This window comes from Lupinus angustifolius, chromosome LG17 (genome assembly GCF_001865875.1).
Source record: "Lupinus angustifolius cultivar Tanjil chromosome LG17, LupAngTanjil_v1.0, whole genome shotgun sequence".
NCBI classification, from domain to species: domain Eukaryota; kingdom Viridiplantae; phylum Streptophyta; class Magnoliopsida; order Fabales; family Fabaceae; genus Lupinus; species Lupinus angustifolius.
Genome location: NC_032025.1, coordinates 20,781,359 through 20,797,874, shown reverse-complemented (window position 1 = coordinate 20,797,874; position 16,516 = coordinate 20,781,359). Strand labels below are relative to the sequence as shown.

Below are 16,516 nucleotides of genomic sequence, written 5' to 3'. Positions count from 1 at the left end.
TTGTGCATTACATTTGACGCACTTTGTCTAGCCACCACGTCTTTACTTTCTTTAGCTATTAACTGTTATCTGGATTAAGAGTCATCTACCAATTGGCTCTGATATCAATTGTTGGTACAGCGGAAGCGATTGTTGTACAGCGTTGGCCACAAACAATTAAATAAAAGCATGGAAGAAATAGAAGAGAAAAAACAAGAGAATTTGCTAACCAGGTTCAGCCAATTGTGTTTACATCCACGGAAGCGTTGAGTGGTCACCAAGATATTATTAGAGAATAAGGATTACAAACACTAACACACCCATGGACCCAACTGTCTATGAAGTGTTTCTATTTGGTGCTTATATGTGGTGCACATTAATATCAAGGTAATTGATTTAAATATATAACATTGATATTATATTCTATTATAATATTAGACAATATGAGACTTCATATAATAACATATTACAAACATCCAACAATTTTTATATATGCAGACTTCTACATAAGTAGAATTAATAAATATATTAAAGAGGAAAAAAAAGCTTGGTAAGTGTCAAGATGTATGGGGGAGTGTTCATAGTTATTAATATTACAACTTGTTAAAATGGTAGGAGGCATGTTTGAATCTTCTTGATGAAACAAGAAAGATGAGAAAAGAGAATGAGAAAGAAAGCTTAAAAATTTATATTTCTCATTACTGAAAATGAATGAATTGAATTACAAGGAATAAGAGAATCACCATTTATATACTAATTAGTTAATCGATTAATTAAACTATTAATCGAATAACAAAAACAATATTACAACTAACAAATTGAAATCAACTAACAACTTTAACATCCTCCTCAAGCTGGAATGTGTCAAGCATTCCAAGCTTAAAATGATTGTGTTGAACACCACACATACTCTACTACCTCCTCTTGTTGGTGAGCGAATATTCGTCTCCCAGTCTTAAAATCTGAATGTGAAGCAATACTGACGCTTAACCACCATTTAGCAGAAGCAATTTCATCCAACGCTTAACCATCTTTTTGACAGAAGCAAACCAATCATAATGGATGAAAGAAAGAAATGAGATAAACCTTAATCTTGATTCTTATATGTTGTTTCAATGAGAAAAAACTAATGTTTTGTGTTTAATGAGAGATGGGTAAAGAAACTAGAATAACAAAGAAAAGAAATAATTGGCGGTAGTTGATGAAGAATAAGACGAAAAAGATGTGAAGTGACCAAAAATCTTAATAAATAATTACAACTAACAAACCGAAATCAACTAACAAAATTAACATAACTAATTAAATCTGGTGAAATTAGATATACATATATATTATATTAATATTAATAATGAAAAAATCAATAAAAAAATACAATAACTACTTTTATTTAATTTATATTACTCGTTAAAACAAAATTTGTCACTTAGTAGTAGACTATATTTTAGAAATATACATAAATGTAATAGTTGTGTTTCATCCTCCATACCAACATTTTGGTCAAAATTAAGTGAAATTTTAAATTCAGAATGAGTTACAAATTAAAAAGAATTAATTGGTACACCATAATTGAGAATTAAAAATAGTATGATTAAATGGAAATATAAATTAGAATAATAATAATATTTATAATCAAACCAAAATTAGATATTATAACGAGAATGGCAAACATAATAAATTTTGAATCAGGAATCAGGATTAATTTGAAACGTACAAAATATAATTAAAAAATACATCTTTTATAGGATTGATTTTTACATGGAGTTTAAATGAATGAAAGATGTTAACTACAAAAACTATTAATATTAGCATGTCAACAAGTACTTCGTGTATGTTCATCCGAATTCTTATTTTTTCTAATATTGATTATATAATCTTCTTGATAGCATTCTTTAAGAAAAGATAATTTAAATATAAGAAATGCAACAAAGAAACTCAATAGAGACCAAATATTTAAGAAGATTAATAGTTGACATAATATATATAAAGTAGTTGTTAAAAATGTTATTCTTTAGTTAAGGAAGAGAAAAGTAGAAGAACGAGAATGTGTGAAAGAGTAATGATGAATTGATAGAAAAAAAATGTGTGAAAATTCCTATTAATTTTATTATACTAGGAGGACATCCCTCGTCTTTTGATAAAGAAGTAATCTCTTTTGGGATTTGTGGTTGTCTCTCCCATTAAGTGTCGCTTTCAGAAATTAAATATTTGACCTTTTGCAAAAGAATAAAAGGTTAAATTTGAAATATGAGAATTATGAAAATGATAAATTTAAAATGTGAAATTTATGCTATGATGATTACTAAGAATAGAAATTGATAATTAGTGGGTGTAACCTACTTTTGTCATATTTTACCTTTATTAAAAAATTATGATTCTTACTTACATTTTATTCCTACTATCTATCCAAAACTAAATATATCATATTAACAAAAAAAATTATTTATTTTTAACATGAAAGTCTATCTAGATAACTTTAATTTATGTCAGTATTAATCAACAATAATAGATTTATTAAAATAAAAAATAAAGGTTAACACAACTAAGAATGAGAGTTAAAAGTTAAAGGGTGTAAATTAGTTTTTGCCACATTTTACCCTTACTAATAGTTCATTTGTCTATGTTTCATATTGTAAGAGTAAATGATAATCAAATAATAGATAAATAAATTATATGTGAACAGTTTAAAAATATATAGTATATAATTAATATATGCACTATTTTCTCTTTCAAATATTTGAATTTAGTATAAAAAATGATATTTTTTTTGTACTACTAAAAATATTTTCCTACCCTATAGTTAAGTAATTAATCTTTTTCAATGTGTATAAGTGTATCTCTTAACATGTGTCGCTCTCGTTAATCGAGAGCGATTATGACATCTAGTAAAGTGTTACACTATTAGATTAACTTATTGTTGATGAATATTGATCTTTTTTTTTTATTTCTCACAGGTATCCTCACACATAAGGCAATCATGTTCGAGCTAGAAACATCCACAGGTATGTGGAGCTAACTCTCTCAGCGGATATTCTTTTCATCCACAAGACTCGAACCTGAGACCTTACTCAAGAAAAATCAAGTATGTACCACTTGAATTCAATAAATTGGTTTGTTAAAATTGTATGGTTATAACTTATAAAATTCAATAAATTTTTAGATGTACAAAATCGAGCTATAAAAGAAGATTTTGAACTTAACGTTATAAATTAAAAGACTAAAAAATGTACAAATATTGGTGTAATAAATAAATAAAATAACCCAAATAGACATTTCATAATGGTAAATCCATAGTCCAATCTTACTCTTTTCCCCCAACGGCTAGTTCCAACGGCTACTAATTATCGAGAAATTTAAAAACCTTGGAACACTTCAATTCTTGTACTCACACTCTTCTCTGCTTCAAAACACTATCCATTTGTTATTTCCAACGTTGAAAAACTTCAATTTTCGTAGTTTTTGACAATGATGCAAGACACGTGGAATGGTGCTCAAGGTTTGAGACCATCGAAATCTGCACCATGTTCTCCTGCAAAACCTGTTGGAGTTTTCAGAACACGATCTCAATCCTTAAATGTCACACATAAGGTCCCTCTTGGTCACACTCCTTATGTCAGGGCCAAAAACGTTCAGGTTAGGAGCACGTTTTCTGTAGCACGAAATGTATCATTTTATGTTTGAAAAAATATATTTAAATTAAAATTTTAGTAATTAAGTATTTTTCTAATCACAAGCGTTGACATATGGAATGACACATCATTCTTTTGTTTGGAGTTTTTTAGTTACATATATGGGTATAACAATTCGGTTTTGAGTAAGTTTAAGAATTGAATATAAGGGATAGTTTGGTTAGGTTTATTTTATGTTTTTTCTTTTGAAGTTAGAAGGAAATTAAGTAAGTTTAGTTTATTGAGATGCTAAATTTTGTAATGTTTCTAGAAATTTTTGTGCATGTGTGTTAAGGTGTCACTTAATTATTTATTAGTTTTGCAGCTGAGTACTCCCAATTCTAGACCCCAATGAAATGAGAAGCAAACCAATTATAAATTGTTTCATAAAATGGAAATTGAACTTAATCACATCTTTTGGTTGAAAATGAATTTATCAATTTTGTGGTTCATTCTAGAACTACTTACATCCCTAACTTACATAGGTTATGCACTACATGTTGTAACATTAGATATGAGTAAAATCCTACTAATTAGACTAACATATGGTTGAGTTTCATGTCGGGTTCAAAAATTAAACTAGGGCCATATTCATAGTCGGCTAAGGGTTTGTCTCCCAATGTGACTTATCAGATATGATATCATTTTTAATGGCCCATAGTAAATAGTTCATTTGATTTTAGTAACATATTTACTAATATCATGTCATTTTTTAACAATGTTTTTATATTATTTTTGCTATTAATTCAGGATAATCACATATGTCATTTCATATGTTATTCATTTTCAAAAAAATTCATTATATACACATATATTCAATTGTTTTGCATGAATATAAGTCAAAGCATAAGATAACATGCATAAAAATGAATAACATTGTCTTAGAGGGAAAAAAATTATATTTAGTCCTTTTGAACTTCTAATATTATAATATTTTCTTTAGAGTAACCATGTATATGGTACGTGAAAATCTTCATGGTATGAAAACAAGGCCACAAAACTATGTTCTTTTTTCTTCCTTTATATGATAATTTTGTTTGTAATTTTTTAAGGTTTCAAGTTTTAACTAATTGTATTGCTTTGTTTCTTTTCCATGTTTAGCTGGTGGATAAGGATCCTGAGAGAGCAATTCCACTGTTTTGGGCAGCAATTAATGCCGGAGATAGAGTTGATAGTGCTTTGAAAGATATGGCTATTGTTATGAAGCAGCAAAATCGATCCGAAGAAGCTATTCAAGCCATTAAGTCGCTTCGAAGTAGATGTTCAGATCAAGCCCAAGAATCTCTTGACAATATCCTCTTGGATCTTTACAAGGTCCGTTATTCATTTCGCATCAAAGTTTTGTTTTTAGTTTCCGTTTATAAACCCGTAAGAGTTAAGCCCTAGCGCAACTATAAGGGTTTCTCTTAGTAACCAATAGTCGTAAACAGACTTTTCGAATGCGATAAGGTTGTGTATATATACTCTGGTGATACTAGTTTTAACATTCGTCGGGCCGATTTTTTTGACAGAGGTGTGGGAAACTTGATGAGCAAATTGCTCTCTTGAAGCATAAGCTATTTTTGATTAAAAAAGGTTTAGCTTTCAATGGCAAGCGTACCAAGACTGCTAGATCTCAAGGGAAAAAGTTTCAAGTCTCTGTAGAACAAGAAGCCACAAGATTACTGGTAAGAACACATTTGTAGCAGAACTAAGTTTCATCTCAATAAAATATTGATATGAATAACATGTTTGCTAAGATTTAAAGTTTTAAACAAAAAAAATATGTTCTCAAAATACAATATTTAAAATATTCAAGTAGTACATGTTTGATTCTCTTAAGTAAGGTCTCGGATTCGAGTCTTATCGATAGAAAAAAATACCCGCAAGGAGAGTTAGCTTCACATACTTATGGATATTCCCGGCTCAGACTGGATTGTCTCCGGTACAAGGATATCTATGAGAAACCACAAAAAAAAATATACAACAACCAAACCTTGAAATTTAAAGCTTATATTTTTAGTCTTCTTTAGTAACCTAAGAGTTATGTTATTATTAATGCAGTTAATTTGAAGATCCTAATCATATTTTTATGGAACACATATGATTCCAACTAAATCATATTTTTATGAAAACATTTATGTATTCCATTTATTATTTTTTATGTGGTCTGTGAATTTTTTGGTTATATTCAACTTCAACATACTAGAATTTAAGGTTAATTTTCACTTTTGTTTAGCTCTTTTGACAAACATTAAAATCTTTTTCATAGCTCGATAGATAATTTGATAAGCCAATGATTTTTTTTTTTGTGTTTCAGAATACGATTAACCAACATGTTAACTAATCGATTACGAAAAATGGGATTATATTTTACGGTTTCATTCTATCCATGTAACTGACATAGAGGGATAAAGACTTAGTTATTATTGTTGTAACCGAGTCGAAATTCTTTGAATAGGGAAACTTGGGATGGGCACTGATGCAGCAAAACAATTACATAGAAGCAGAAGATGCATATCTCCATGCACTTTCAATAGCTGCAGATAACAACAAAATGTGCAACTTGGGTATTTGCCTAATGAAGCAAGGAAGAATTAGTGAAGCAAAAGAAACTCTTTATAGGGTGAAAAAACCTTCAATTAATGATGGTCCAAAAGGTTCAGATTCTCATTTGAAAGCATATGAAAGAGCACAACAAATGCTCAAAGACCTTGAATCTGAGATGATGAATAAGAAATATGATAGGATTGAACAAAGCAGAATCTTTGAAGCTTTTCTTGGCTCTTCATCAATCTGGCAACCTCAACCTTGTAAGGACAACACAAACTCGACCTCATCGTCGTCCACGAAAGCCGCGAATTCATTCAAAACACGAGACGGATTCGCAGATGAGAATGTCAATAGCAACACGACATCGAATCGCGCAGCACCACAACATAACAACAACAACAACAAGGTTGCTGCAATGTTGAGTAACTCACTCAATGTTGCAGCTCCACCATTCTATTATGCATCTACTAACTCTTTGAAGGAACCAAATGCGAATCGGTTTTCGGAGAAACTTAAGAGAACAAGAAGGGTCTCAACAAAGGAAGATAGTGAGAAAAATAAGTTAATTGACTTGCTACCAGATAACAAGGACTTTGAAGATGCTATTCTTGGAGCCATTTTATGCACACCAAATAGTAACATCTTCAAGACCAAAACTAACAAGAGGCTTAAGGTTTTTCAAGATATTACATTATCTATGAGTCCTCAGTAACCATGAAGTCATTTGTTTTAATCTCGAAACAATTTGTTTGTTCGGTGATAAGGCTGTATATATCTATCATCTTCACTCTGAAACACATTGTCATTTTAGCACTACATCATACTTGATTGACTCACATGAAACAGGAACATAAAGATGTTCTTGACAAAATACAAGTGTAGGTGTGTTCCATATTCAACATCATTAGCCTACACCAAACATTGGCACTTATGCCATTATGAGTTTAAAATTTGTGCACTGACAGTGTAAGGTTTTTTACACTATCAACACATCATTCACCATTGATTTGTAATGTTTTTGTTTGAAAGTCAATGATAATTAACATATGGATGATGGAGATTTGCTGACAGTGTAAAAAACACTTACAGTAATCATTTCAAGAATTTAAAATTTGTGCACTGAGAGTGTAAAAAACACTTACATGGTCGGTGTATAGATATTAAATAATAAGATCAGAGATATAGTGATATTCTTTGGTTCTTTCATAGTAAATACACTATGCACATAAAATACACTGAAATTGTTCTTTCATAATAAATAAACTTCAGCAATAGATTGAGTATGGAAGCTAATTTGAAGTTCTATTAAATAACGTCTTGAAGTTAAGTTTCAATAATAATAATAAACCATATTAATGTATTTCTTTTTAGGAAGATTTGTTTCTATCAAGAAAAGTATTTAACCATATATACATACGAGAGATTGAACTATTAATATTATGCTTCAGGAGTTATTTTTTATTCATTGTTAAAATTTGGTCAACATATTTCCATTTCAAACTAAACTAAGGCATTAAATAAAAAAATATAATCAATCTAGGAATCAGGTAAGAATGATATGAATAAAGATTTAATATGTATAATTGTTTTTAATATTGTCAGTAACTTATTTATCATTGACTTATTAATCGTTCATGGTGAATGATGTGCTGATAGTGCAAAAAACTTTACACTGTACACACATGTTAAACTCTACTGAAAATTTTTCAATAATAATTTGGTTGAGGAACCTCATTACTGCATTTAAATTCACAAAAGTAATGGCATACATTATATTTTTATAGAATCAAAATGAATGAGTAGTTACTAAAGAAGCTTCAATTTCTTGTATTTTTTTAATTTAGCTTTACTTACATACAAACAAAAAACAAGTTTATTTGATATTCTTATTTGAGCATTATGTGGGCTGCAATTCATACCAAATAAACTTAGATTAGTTTTCAATTTATATTTACTTATACACTATTCATTTGATTTTACTATTTCAACATTAACTTTGCATCGATCTTTCTAGCGAACAATATTGCTAAAGTATCTCAAGTCTCAGTAACACGTACAATGCATGCCTTCCAAGCTTTATCTTTCACTTCCTTTTCCTCTTCCTTCTCCTCGTTTGTTGGTGTAGCCACATGTCGTAATCATTGTTATCGAGCTTCTTCCTTATGTTTGCCGATGATTTGAGATTCACCATCACAATTGGTTAGATTATGTACTTGCAAAATCTTCATATACCACATGATAAAAACTTGGAATTCCCCATTCCTTGAAACAATTCAATCATTCTCAAATATGATATACTAAAACTCATTGACATGAGGAACATTAATTTGGGGTTCAGCAAACAAGTAATGAAGCAGTTGTATGTTGTAGGTTGCCGCAAAATCTTAATTGTTAATAAAAGACAAGAATTGTAGGCGCCGCTTGAACCACAAGGAAAGTTAGCAAACGTGAGAGCCAAGTAACAAATAAATTGAGTTATTTGCATATTTTTAGTCAACTACTACATAGATATTAAACTATATATATAGATTACTAATATATAGAGTCAAAACATGTTATAACTACCTAAATAGTATAATTTCCGATTGTTTGTGTTGCACTTATAATATAATATTTTTACACATGAATAAATGAGTTAAAAAATATATAAATGACAAATTGTAAGAAAAGTTGGAGGAAGTTACCTCTAGTAAAAATATCAAATTACCAGTTTAAATTTTAATGACGGTTTTTTATAATATTACAATTTATTTTCATATTTTTTTGTCAAAAAATATATAGTATTATGTACACTTAATACACGAAATATATTAAATTCTTCACAGTAAAATATATAAAACTTGAATACTAATATTAAAAAATAATTTGGGTCCACAAGCACCAAAGAAACAACCTAGTTTCTTAAAATATAAAGGGATGATTTTGCCAAACAAATTACAGAAACAATGTTTTACTATAAGCTAAAAGATCTATCTTCTCAAATAAACATTTTTTTAAATCAAAACAAACAAATAATGAAGCTTCAAAGGTATTAAAATATAAACTTTTTCAAAAGAAAAGTTGCTTCTTCCATTCCAATATCTTTCCTTCTAATAATTCATCCATAATCTTGCATTTCCCTATAAGCAATGCTTTTATCTCTATTAACAAAGCATATCAAAATAGTAGAAAAGGGTCAAACAAATATTATATACATTAACACCATATCTTGGAAACTAAGCAACCTCATCACAATACATGAATGTTTCAAACTTACCAATCTTCTATGTCATCATCAGAAATCCCCTTTGCTTCATTATCTAAACTCATTTGGTCAAAATCAACATCTTCCATATCCATGTTCTTCACAGATTCATGATTAGGTTCATCATATATACCACATGCCCTTTTTCCAAGAAATTTAAATATTGGCATGTATTCAGTGGCCATAATTGATATGTGATAAGAACTTAAGCCCTTACAAGAAGGGAATGTCATCATCAATATTTCATTCTGCAAATAATAAGGAAGTTGTTAATTGTGAAAGCATTAAATATTTGGTTCCAAATCTTTATCTAAGTGATAAAGGACAAACTTGAACATGAAATATTACAATCTTCTAGTGAGAAAGCTACCTTCGGCACACACAGTGTTTTAAATTGCGGTTGCGGTTACTGCAATTGCGGTTATTGCGGTCGCTATGATGCAGATTGTGGCCGATACGGTGTGAATTTATTTTGTAATGAAAAAAAATATTTTTGAATTCGATGTAGTTTAATACGGCCCAAATACAGTTCGATGTGGTTGCGTTGCGACCGCATCAATGTGATTCAGTATCATACTGCAACTGCGATACGATGTGGTTGTATCAATCACTACAACTGCAATATTGCAGTCGTATCATATAATGCAGTCCGCAAGTTAAATTACTGAGCATGTGACTTCAAAAATTAATTTAGACCGAAAAGTAATACTTTCTTATTATAAGGCGCCATTTTTAATATTTTGGTAGTCCTTTCTATAAGGCATTTTACATTTTTCATGCAGCATCTATTACTATTTTCTCTTATCTGCCCTTAGTTCATTAATGAGGAACAAAAAATCTGTGAAATTTCCAATTAGACTTAGGATTGTAAAATTGTAATATTATGTCTTTCAAAAAATAAAGAAAATTAATTGCTTATTCGAGTAAAAGTGTCTTATAATAAGAAGAGGGAGTAAGGAAAAAGGAACTTTTATCAAGAAAGCTTATAACATGTTCCATTACTGCTCTATTTATGGACAAAAACATATCACTCCCAGCGACACCAAAATTTACGGACGGTCCTTATTTTGTTACGGACCATCGCTGGAGACGCTCTAACCCAATGAAAACAAACTACTTTATTAAACATTATATTGAAACATCTAAAGCATAGTAGAATATAGAAGATAGGAGCAATAATGAAATACCTTGTGGTATAAGGATGCTTTTTCGACCTGCCAGAGCTTCGGTGGACGAATCGCATGCCACCTATAAAAGCTGCAGAATTAGATATGAAAGAGAAACATAAAGTTTTGCACCAGTAAGACTGAATGTATAGAAGTGATATACCTGGAAGATAGTGGTTGAGAATTTCCAAATAGCACTCCTCGAACAGCAACGGAAGAAGCAGCACACTGTAGAACACTTTCGGCGTCATTATCATTAGATAGCATTCCCCGAGGTTTAGCAAGAAGGATGTCGGCATCAACTAGATATGAAGACAATGTCCATGCATCATCTATTGCCTCATCATCCATGAAATCTAGAACTGCAAGAAATTTTCAAGTGAGAATTATGAAGCTATTGTATTTGGTTCAGAAAATAATTAAAAAGAACAAAAATCTTCAATATGTAATCGATTTTTCAAAAAAGCGCCACCAGCACGTTGAAAGGAATACCATTTTCATGCAGAAAGGCAGCAACAAGACCAGGTTGTGCATGGGCTTGACACAGAATCTTCTCTGGCACATCCATTTTTAAAGGCAATCTTGAAAATCTTTCTTTTATAAGAAAGGCATCTTGATCTACCACATAAGAAAAATAACTATGTAATAAACTGCAACACAAAGATACCTTAAGAATCAACTTAACTTAGAACTGTGTCATTTGCCAAGGTAAAAAGAAAGGGAAGATATGAAATTCAAATTGATGTACCATATTCAATTGAGGATCCGGTCTCTCTTTTATTGTGCAAAAATTTCCCCAATGCGTGAAATAAAGAAAGTGTTTGATCTCTTCCATAGTGCAAGTAATATCCATCATCCAATCTAACCGGTTTATTACCTTCGTCTTTTAATGCACCAGAGGAGTGAGTGAATAGAGAAAACGAATGCTTTTGATTTAGTTTGAGACAGAAAAACTGTAAGGAAGTAATCGCATGTCTGATGTCACCTCCACTTGCTTTTGCTATATGGTCGACGTGGTCAGCAACCACATCACAGTGCTCCATTTTGCATATCCTAAAAAGTATCTTCTTAATAGAATTCGTCGTAATTGGATTGAATGCAACCTGAGAATTTCCCAAATTAAGTTTTGCATAAACATTTTCTCATAACATGGCATCAAAAACCGCAAGAGTATTTTCAAAAAGTAACCTTACAAGCCCCAGAACTCTGAAGGGAAAGCTGAAGTTCTTCCAAACACTTGGCATTATAATCTGCTGAATCAGTATTTCCGTAGTCAGTGAACAATATTGCTGTCGGTATCTGAGTCGAGTACACCAAAAGGTGCAAGCAATCTTTAAGCCTTTCAAAAGCAGCTTTCCCATTTGTCATAGGAAGATCGTCTATTAAAAGTATGACACTTGGTTTTGACTCTCCAGTAAAGGAAGTTGGCATCATTCCATATTTCCGTATTCTCTCAACAAAAGTTTCAAACTCGCCCAACTTGGATGTGTATTCTGCCCCTGTCAATCAATCAGAAAATATGAAAAAATCATATGGTCACAGTCAAGAAGTTACAATTTAAACCACAGAATTTTGTCTTTCCTCCGAATATTTATATGATGCATGCATTTTCCCATTTACACTGTAAACCCGATGCACATTGTCATTTTAGCAAAATATATCCTCTACGAACATTGTCGTTTAACAAACAAAAAAAAAGATTATTCAACAAGAGATAGTCATAGGGATAAGTCAACTTTTTTCATGCTAGATCATCAGAAGCATACTTGCTTGACCTACCTGCACCAGAATTATAAAGATGTTCTTGCCAAATTACAGGTGTAGGTGTGTTCCATCCACAAACTGTTGCTCCCAAGTGAGATGCAATTACATGAATAGCAGCCTACATAATAAAACAATATATTGTTCAACATCAATGTGGTATGCCTAGCAAAGTACATTAGGAAGTGATTCTTCATAACAGTGTCCTAACTGAAAAGGAAGTGCAGAAATTCATTAATTATTAAGTTTTAGGTTGCATATCGGTTGAATATATGAGTAAAGGACCATTTATAAAGACTTAGGCAACCCTCCCCTATGAGCTAGCGTTTCAGGTGGAGTTCAGTGTAATTACTCCAACAATAATAAATTATTTAAAGATCTGCATATATACGAATCAAAATATAAAGAAACAAATCAAAATGCATAGAAAAGAAGAGACTTTGTACAACAAGCCACATTATCCTGAATCAGACATTTGCACTTTTAAATTGGTCTCTATGGCTGTTCTAATACAAGTAAAAGAAAGCATCTACTTCTGTGATAAGTAGAAAATGGAAATGCTATACATAGTACATACAGATTTTCCAACGCCAGCCTGCCCACTAATGACAAGAACATTATTTCTGTAGACGCCCTGTAAAATTGCCAAAAACTAAGGTGAAGAAACATGAAATCGACAATAAGAACAGAATACAAACAACATAAGACAAATATAAAGATCAGAGAACAATCTATAGTCACTTATATGAGTATAACCAAGTACTCGGGAAATAATTTCTTCAGACATTTACAGTACAGAACTGAACACTTTTAGAAGAGAAATTAGAAGAAAAGATCTAAAATAACCAAAAGCCAAAAATGATGCTGCTCTCTTTTGCAGTTAAATGAAAATTCCAGTTTCTAATTCATGAATTCTATTTATGCAATGTCAGCAATGAATATAATAACAAAATTACACTAAAGATCTGATCAATAAAGCCTTCCTTAATTATGAGGACCCAAGGAGGAGCATGGACAGTGAGGCACTACAAGATTTTTGTGTTATTTCCAACCTTAGATTGATCCAAACAAAATCATGGCCAAATGGATTCAAATCACTTACCTACCCAATCGGAAAGAGCGAAAAAAATCAAAATTCTTAAAGCTGTGACAATTTACCTTATCACCTTATCCTTAATACTCCATCTCTGTCTAGATAATGTTTTGCAAGTCTACAAGAAAAACATTCCCTACCAAGCTCTTTTCTTATATTTACCTTTGAAGGTTCCAACCTTTCCTCGAACCATGTCTTGACTTCTTCAACCTGAAAACACGGAAAAAGGGAAAATGAGCTGGAATTCCTATAGAAAAAACAAGAGCTTTAAAGTTTAGCACCTTGACCTTTTTCTTGTGAACAGCAAGCTCTTCCAGTGAACGGGGCTTGTATTTATCAACCCATAGCTCCGATGTATTGCTTCTTCGAGTACCTGATTCATCCATGATGCATACGAGAGCAGGGGTAAGAGCATAGATTCAGAAGACAGTGTGATAATAAATAAAGTGGAAAGTAGAAACTGTAAATCAAAAGAAGTCAACAAATTAGACTCGGGTCTGTTTCAAAAACTTGCAGTCTTTCAAGTTTCAGCATAGTCCAGTGTAACATATTGCACAATGATGTGATAAGCTTCACATTCAAAATGAACAAAGGCACAATTGTCCATTCAAAATCGATCAAATAAAAAGACTATCATATTAAACACAACACAGCTGCAGCATACCAGTGGATACCTTTGACCCAGTAAACGCTTCATTGAAGTCTTCGTCGAGTAAGCTGATCTACAATAAATCAAAGTCATCTCGTTTTCTTAAATAACAGACATTAAACAAAAATGCAATCAGAAATCGAATACCACAAGGATAGTTTGTGCCACGTGATAGAAGTATTAACTTTGCATCAACTATGATCAAGGTCACACATCATACATCAATAATATCACTATTTTAAAGTATCTACTTGAGTAAGGAAGACCCAAAATCATAAGACTTAAATCAATCCAAGACTTCGCATAAAAGTGTTTCGATTGGGAAACCGGGGAGAAGGGGAAGGAAGCAAAGTGATCTTAATTAAGATCCCCTATTTGGTTTAGAAATTTGGAAGTGAGAAAATAATGTAATCAAAACCCCTAAACTCCCAAAGTTGAAGAAAGTTCTTCAAGCATCTTCAAATTTTCCCTCCTCTTCCCTTTCATTCTACAAATGTTATAACATACGAAATTGAATTTAATATATATGCATTCTCGGTATAAAGTTCTCCATATGAACAACATTGATGTGTATTACATTTTTATTTACGAGTTAATGATTATTATTAACAATGTATGATGGATAGTACACTAAAAAAACTCTCAGTGTCAGTACAAGTACAATGACAACCAAGTCTCAAGTCCCACTAGCTGTAGCCGGTTACATGGATTGAACAATATTACAATGCTCTATCATAAATCGATCATGTACATTAACAAAGTACTGATGTTTAAATCTTTCCTAATTGTTTCGCCAACTTCCTAATTCCTATAGAAATTATACTAACATTCATGTCATCCACTCTCCTTATTAAGGTTTTTAACGCTCTCCTTCAAACATATACAAATCACTTAAGGTGCAATTTTACAATATTTTCTACAATAAGAGCTACTCTAACTTAACTTTATCCAACTATACATTCATTTTTAATCTTATCTTATCTAGCGTGCTCGCTCATTCAACTCAACATTCGCATCTCTAATACATGTAAGTAACTTATTCTTTTGTTGATATTTTACCATCCGACATTCAACATGATACAATGCTGTAAATACGAGAGTAACACATTTCTATCACATATGACACCTGAAGCACTCCGTCATATACCTGATGGCGCTTAGAGAAGCGAGTCCCGGAACTGGAAACTCGAACCTTCTTTTGACCTAAGCAGGTTCTTGAATTAGGCTTTGATGTATATCTACGGTTGGAACTCAATGAACGATTATTAGAAGCGTCTTCATCATCTGATGAGAGAAAAACGAGGGAATTTCGCTTTGACATTAGAGAAAAAGGGTTAAATTAGTGAAGTTACAAACGAAAATTCATAGTGTGAAAGAGAGAATAGAATGAAGTAACAATTTGAAAGAGTGAGTGAAATCAAAGAGGCTCGGAAATATGAGGGTTTTTATTATTTATTTATTTTTATAGGACAAATTTGAGATGGCTTTCAGGAGAAGCCTTTGGTGTTGGCGGGAAGATGAGTGTTATTTAGGGATAGCAATAAAAACCGAATATGTGGGTACCCACCCGAACCGTATTTGAATTTAGCGGAGAAAACTCGATATGATTGGGTTCGGGTTCAGGTTTTAAATTTTGGGTTTAGGTATGTGCAAATCCAAACCCAACCCGTTGTCATTCCTAGTCCCATTTGTAAAAGAATACATCGTCATACAAAAGGGTTGGGTTTGAATTGAGACGTGAGGTCATGTTAGAAAGGCTTTTTTTTCAAGTCTCAATGTCCCAATATGGTGAAACCATGTAGATCCAGAATTCAATTTTTTTGGTTTATTACATGTATATTCACACCGGATGCAATTATGTCCGAGTTGGGAACATACACATATATGTGGGGTTAATTCTCTTCGTGAGTGTTTTTTCATCTACAAGATACAGGTTGATTTTGCTTAATGAAAATCAAGCATATACCACTTGAATCAACATCCGTTGGCGATGGAGTATTGAATGGGGATTACTCTTTATTTTAAATTCTAGTATTGATCTTTTGTACTAGAAAATATATTAGTTCCTATATGATAGGTAAACTATAACTCTTTATCTATGGATTAAATCAAGTTTTTAGAAACTAGAATCCTAGAAATATTCATTTCCATGAAATTATTTAAAAAAAATGGTTTCATTAAGGAATGAAGATGAATTTTATGCCTACAAAAGGATTAGTGACCTTACTCCTCATTCAAAGTGTTTTTGGTGTAAAACTTATGTGTGGCAACCTATGTAGTGGGTCTTACGATCTATACAGATAGATCAAAGAGATTGATTAGTCTAAGTTAAGTACATCAACAAAGTTTTGAAATTGTTCAACCTGATTCACTCTCAGTAATTAAACCTTTAACTTTTTGATCATTTAGGGATCTAGTAGAGTCTTA

At 31.5% G+C, this 16,516-nt stretch overlaps 2 protein-coding genes across 2 annotated transcripts; one reads left to right on the top strand and one right to left on the bottom strand.

Annotated features, from left to right (window-relative positions):
• LOC109331026 (protein POLLENLESS 3-LIKE 2-like) lies at nt 3,371-6,982 on the top strand. Its single transcript, XM_019565310.1, has 4 exons — nt 3,371-3,609; nt 4,746-4,958; nt 5,156-5,311; nt 6,085-6,982. Exons 1-4 carry the CDS (start codon nt 3,442-3,444, stop codon nt 6,886-6,888), a joined length of 1,341 nt encoding a protein of 446 aa, XP_019420855.1. The 5' UTR covers nt 3,371-3,441; the 3' UTR covers nt 6,889-6,982.
• Nucleotides 9,249-15,723, bottom strand: LOC109330758 (cell cycle checkpoint protein RAD17-like). The gene is made up of 12 exons (XM_019565037.1): nt 15,237-15,723; nt 14,105-14,162; nt 13,728-13,813; nt 13,603-13,650; nt 12,925-12,981; nt 12,366-12,468; nt 11,775-12,085; nt 11,335-11,689; nt 11,079-11,204; nt 10,750-10,948; nt 10,608-10,668; nt 9,249-9,668 (listed from the first exon to the last, which is right to left on the bottom strand). Exons 1-12 carry the CDS (start codon nt 15,408-15,410, stop codon nt 9,429-9,431), a joined length of 1,818 nt encoding a protein of 605 aa, XP_019420582.1. The 5' UTR covers nt 15,411-15,723; the 3' UTR covers nt 9,249-9,428.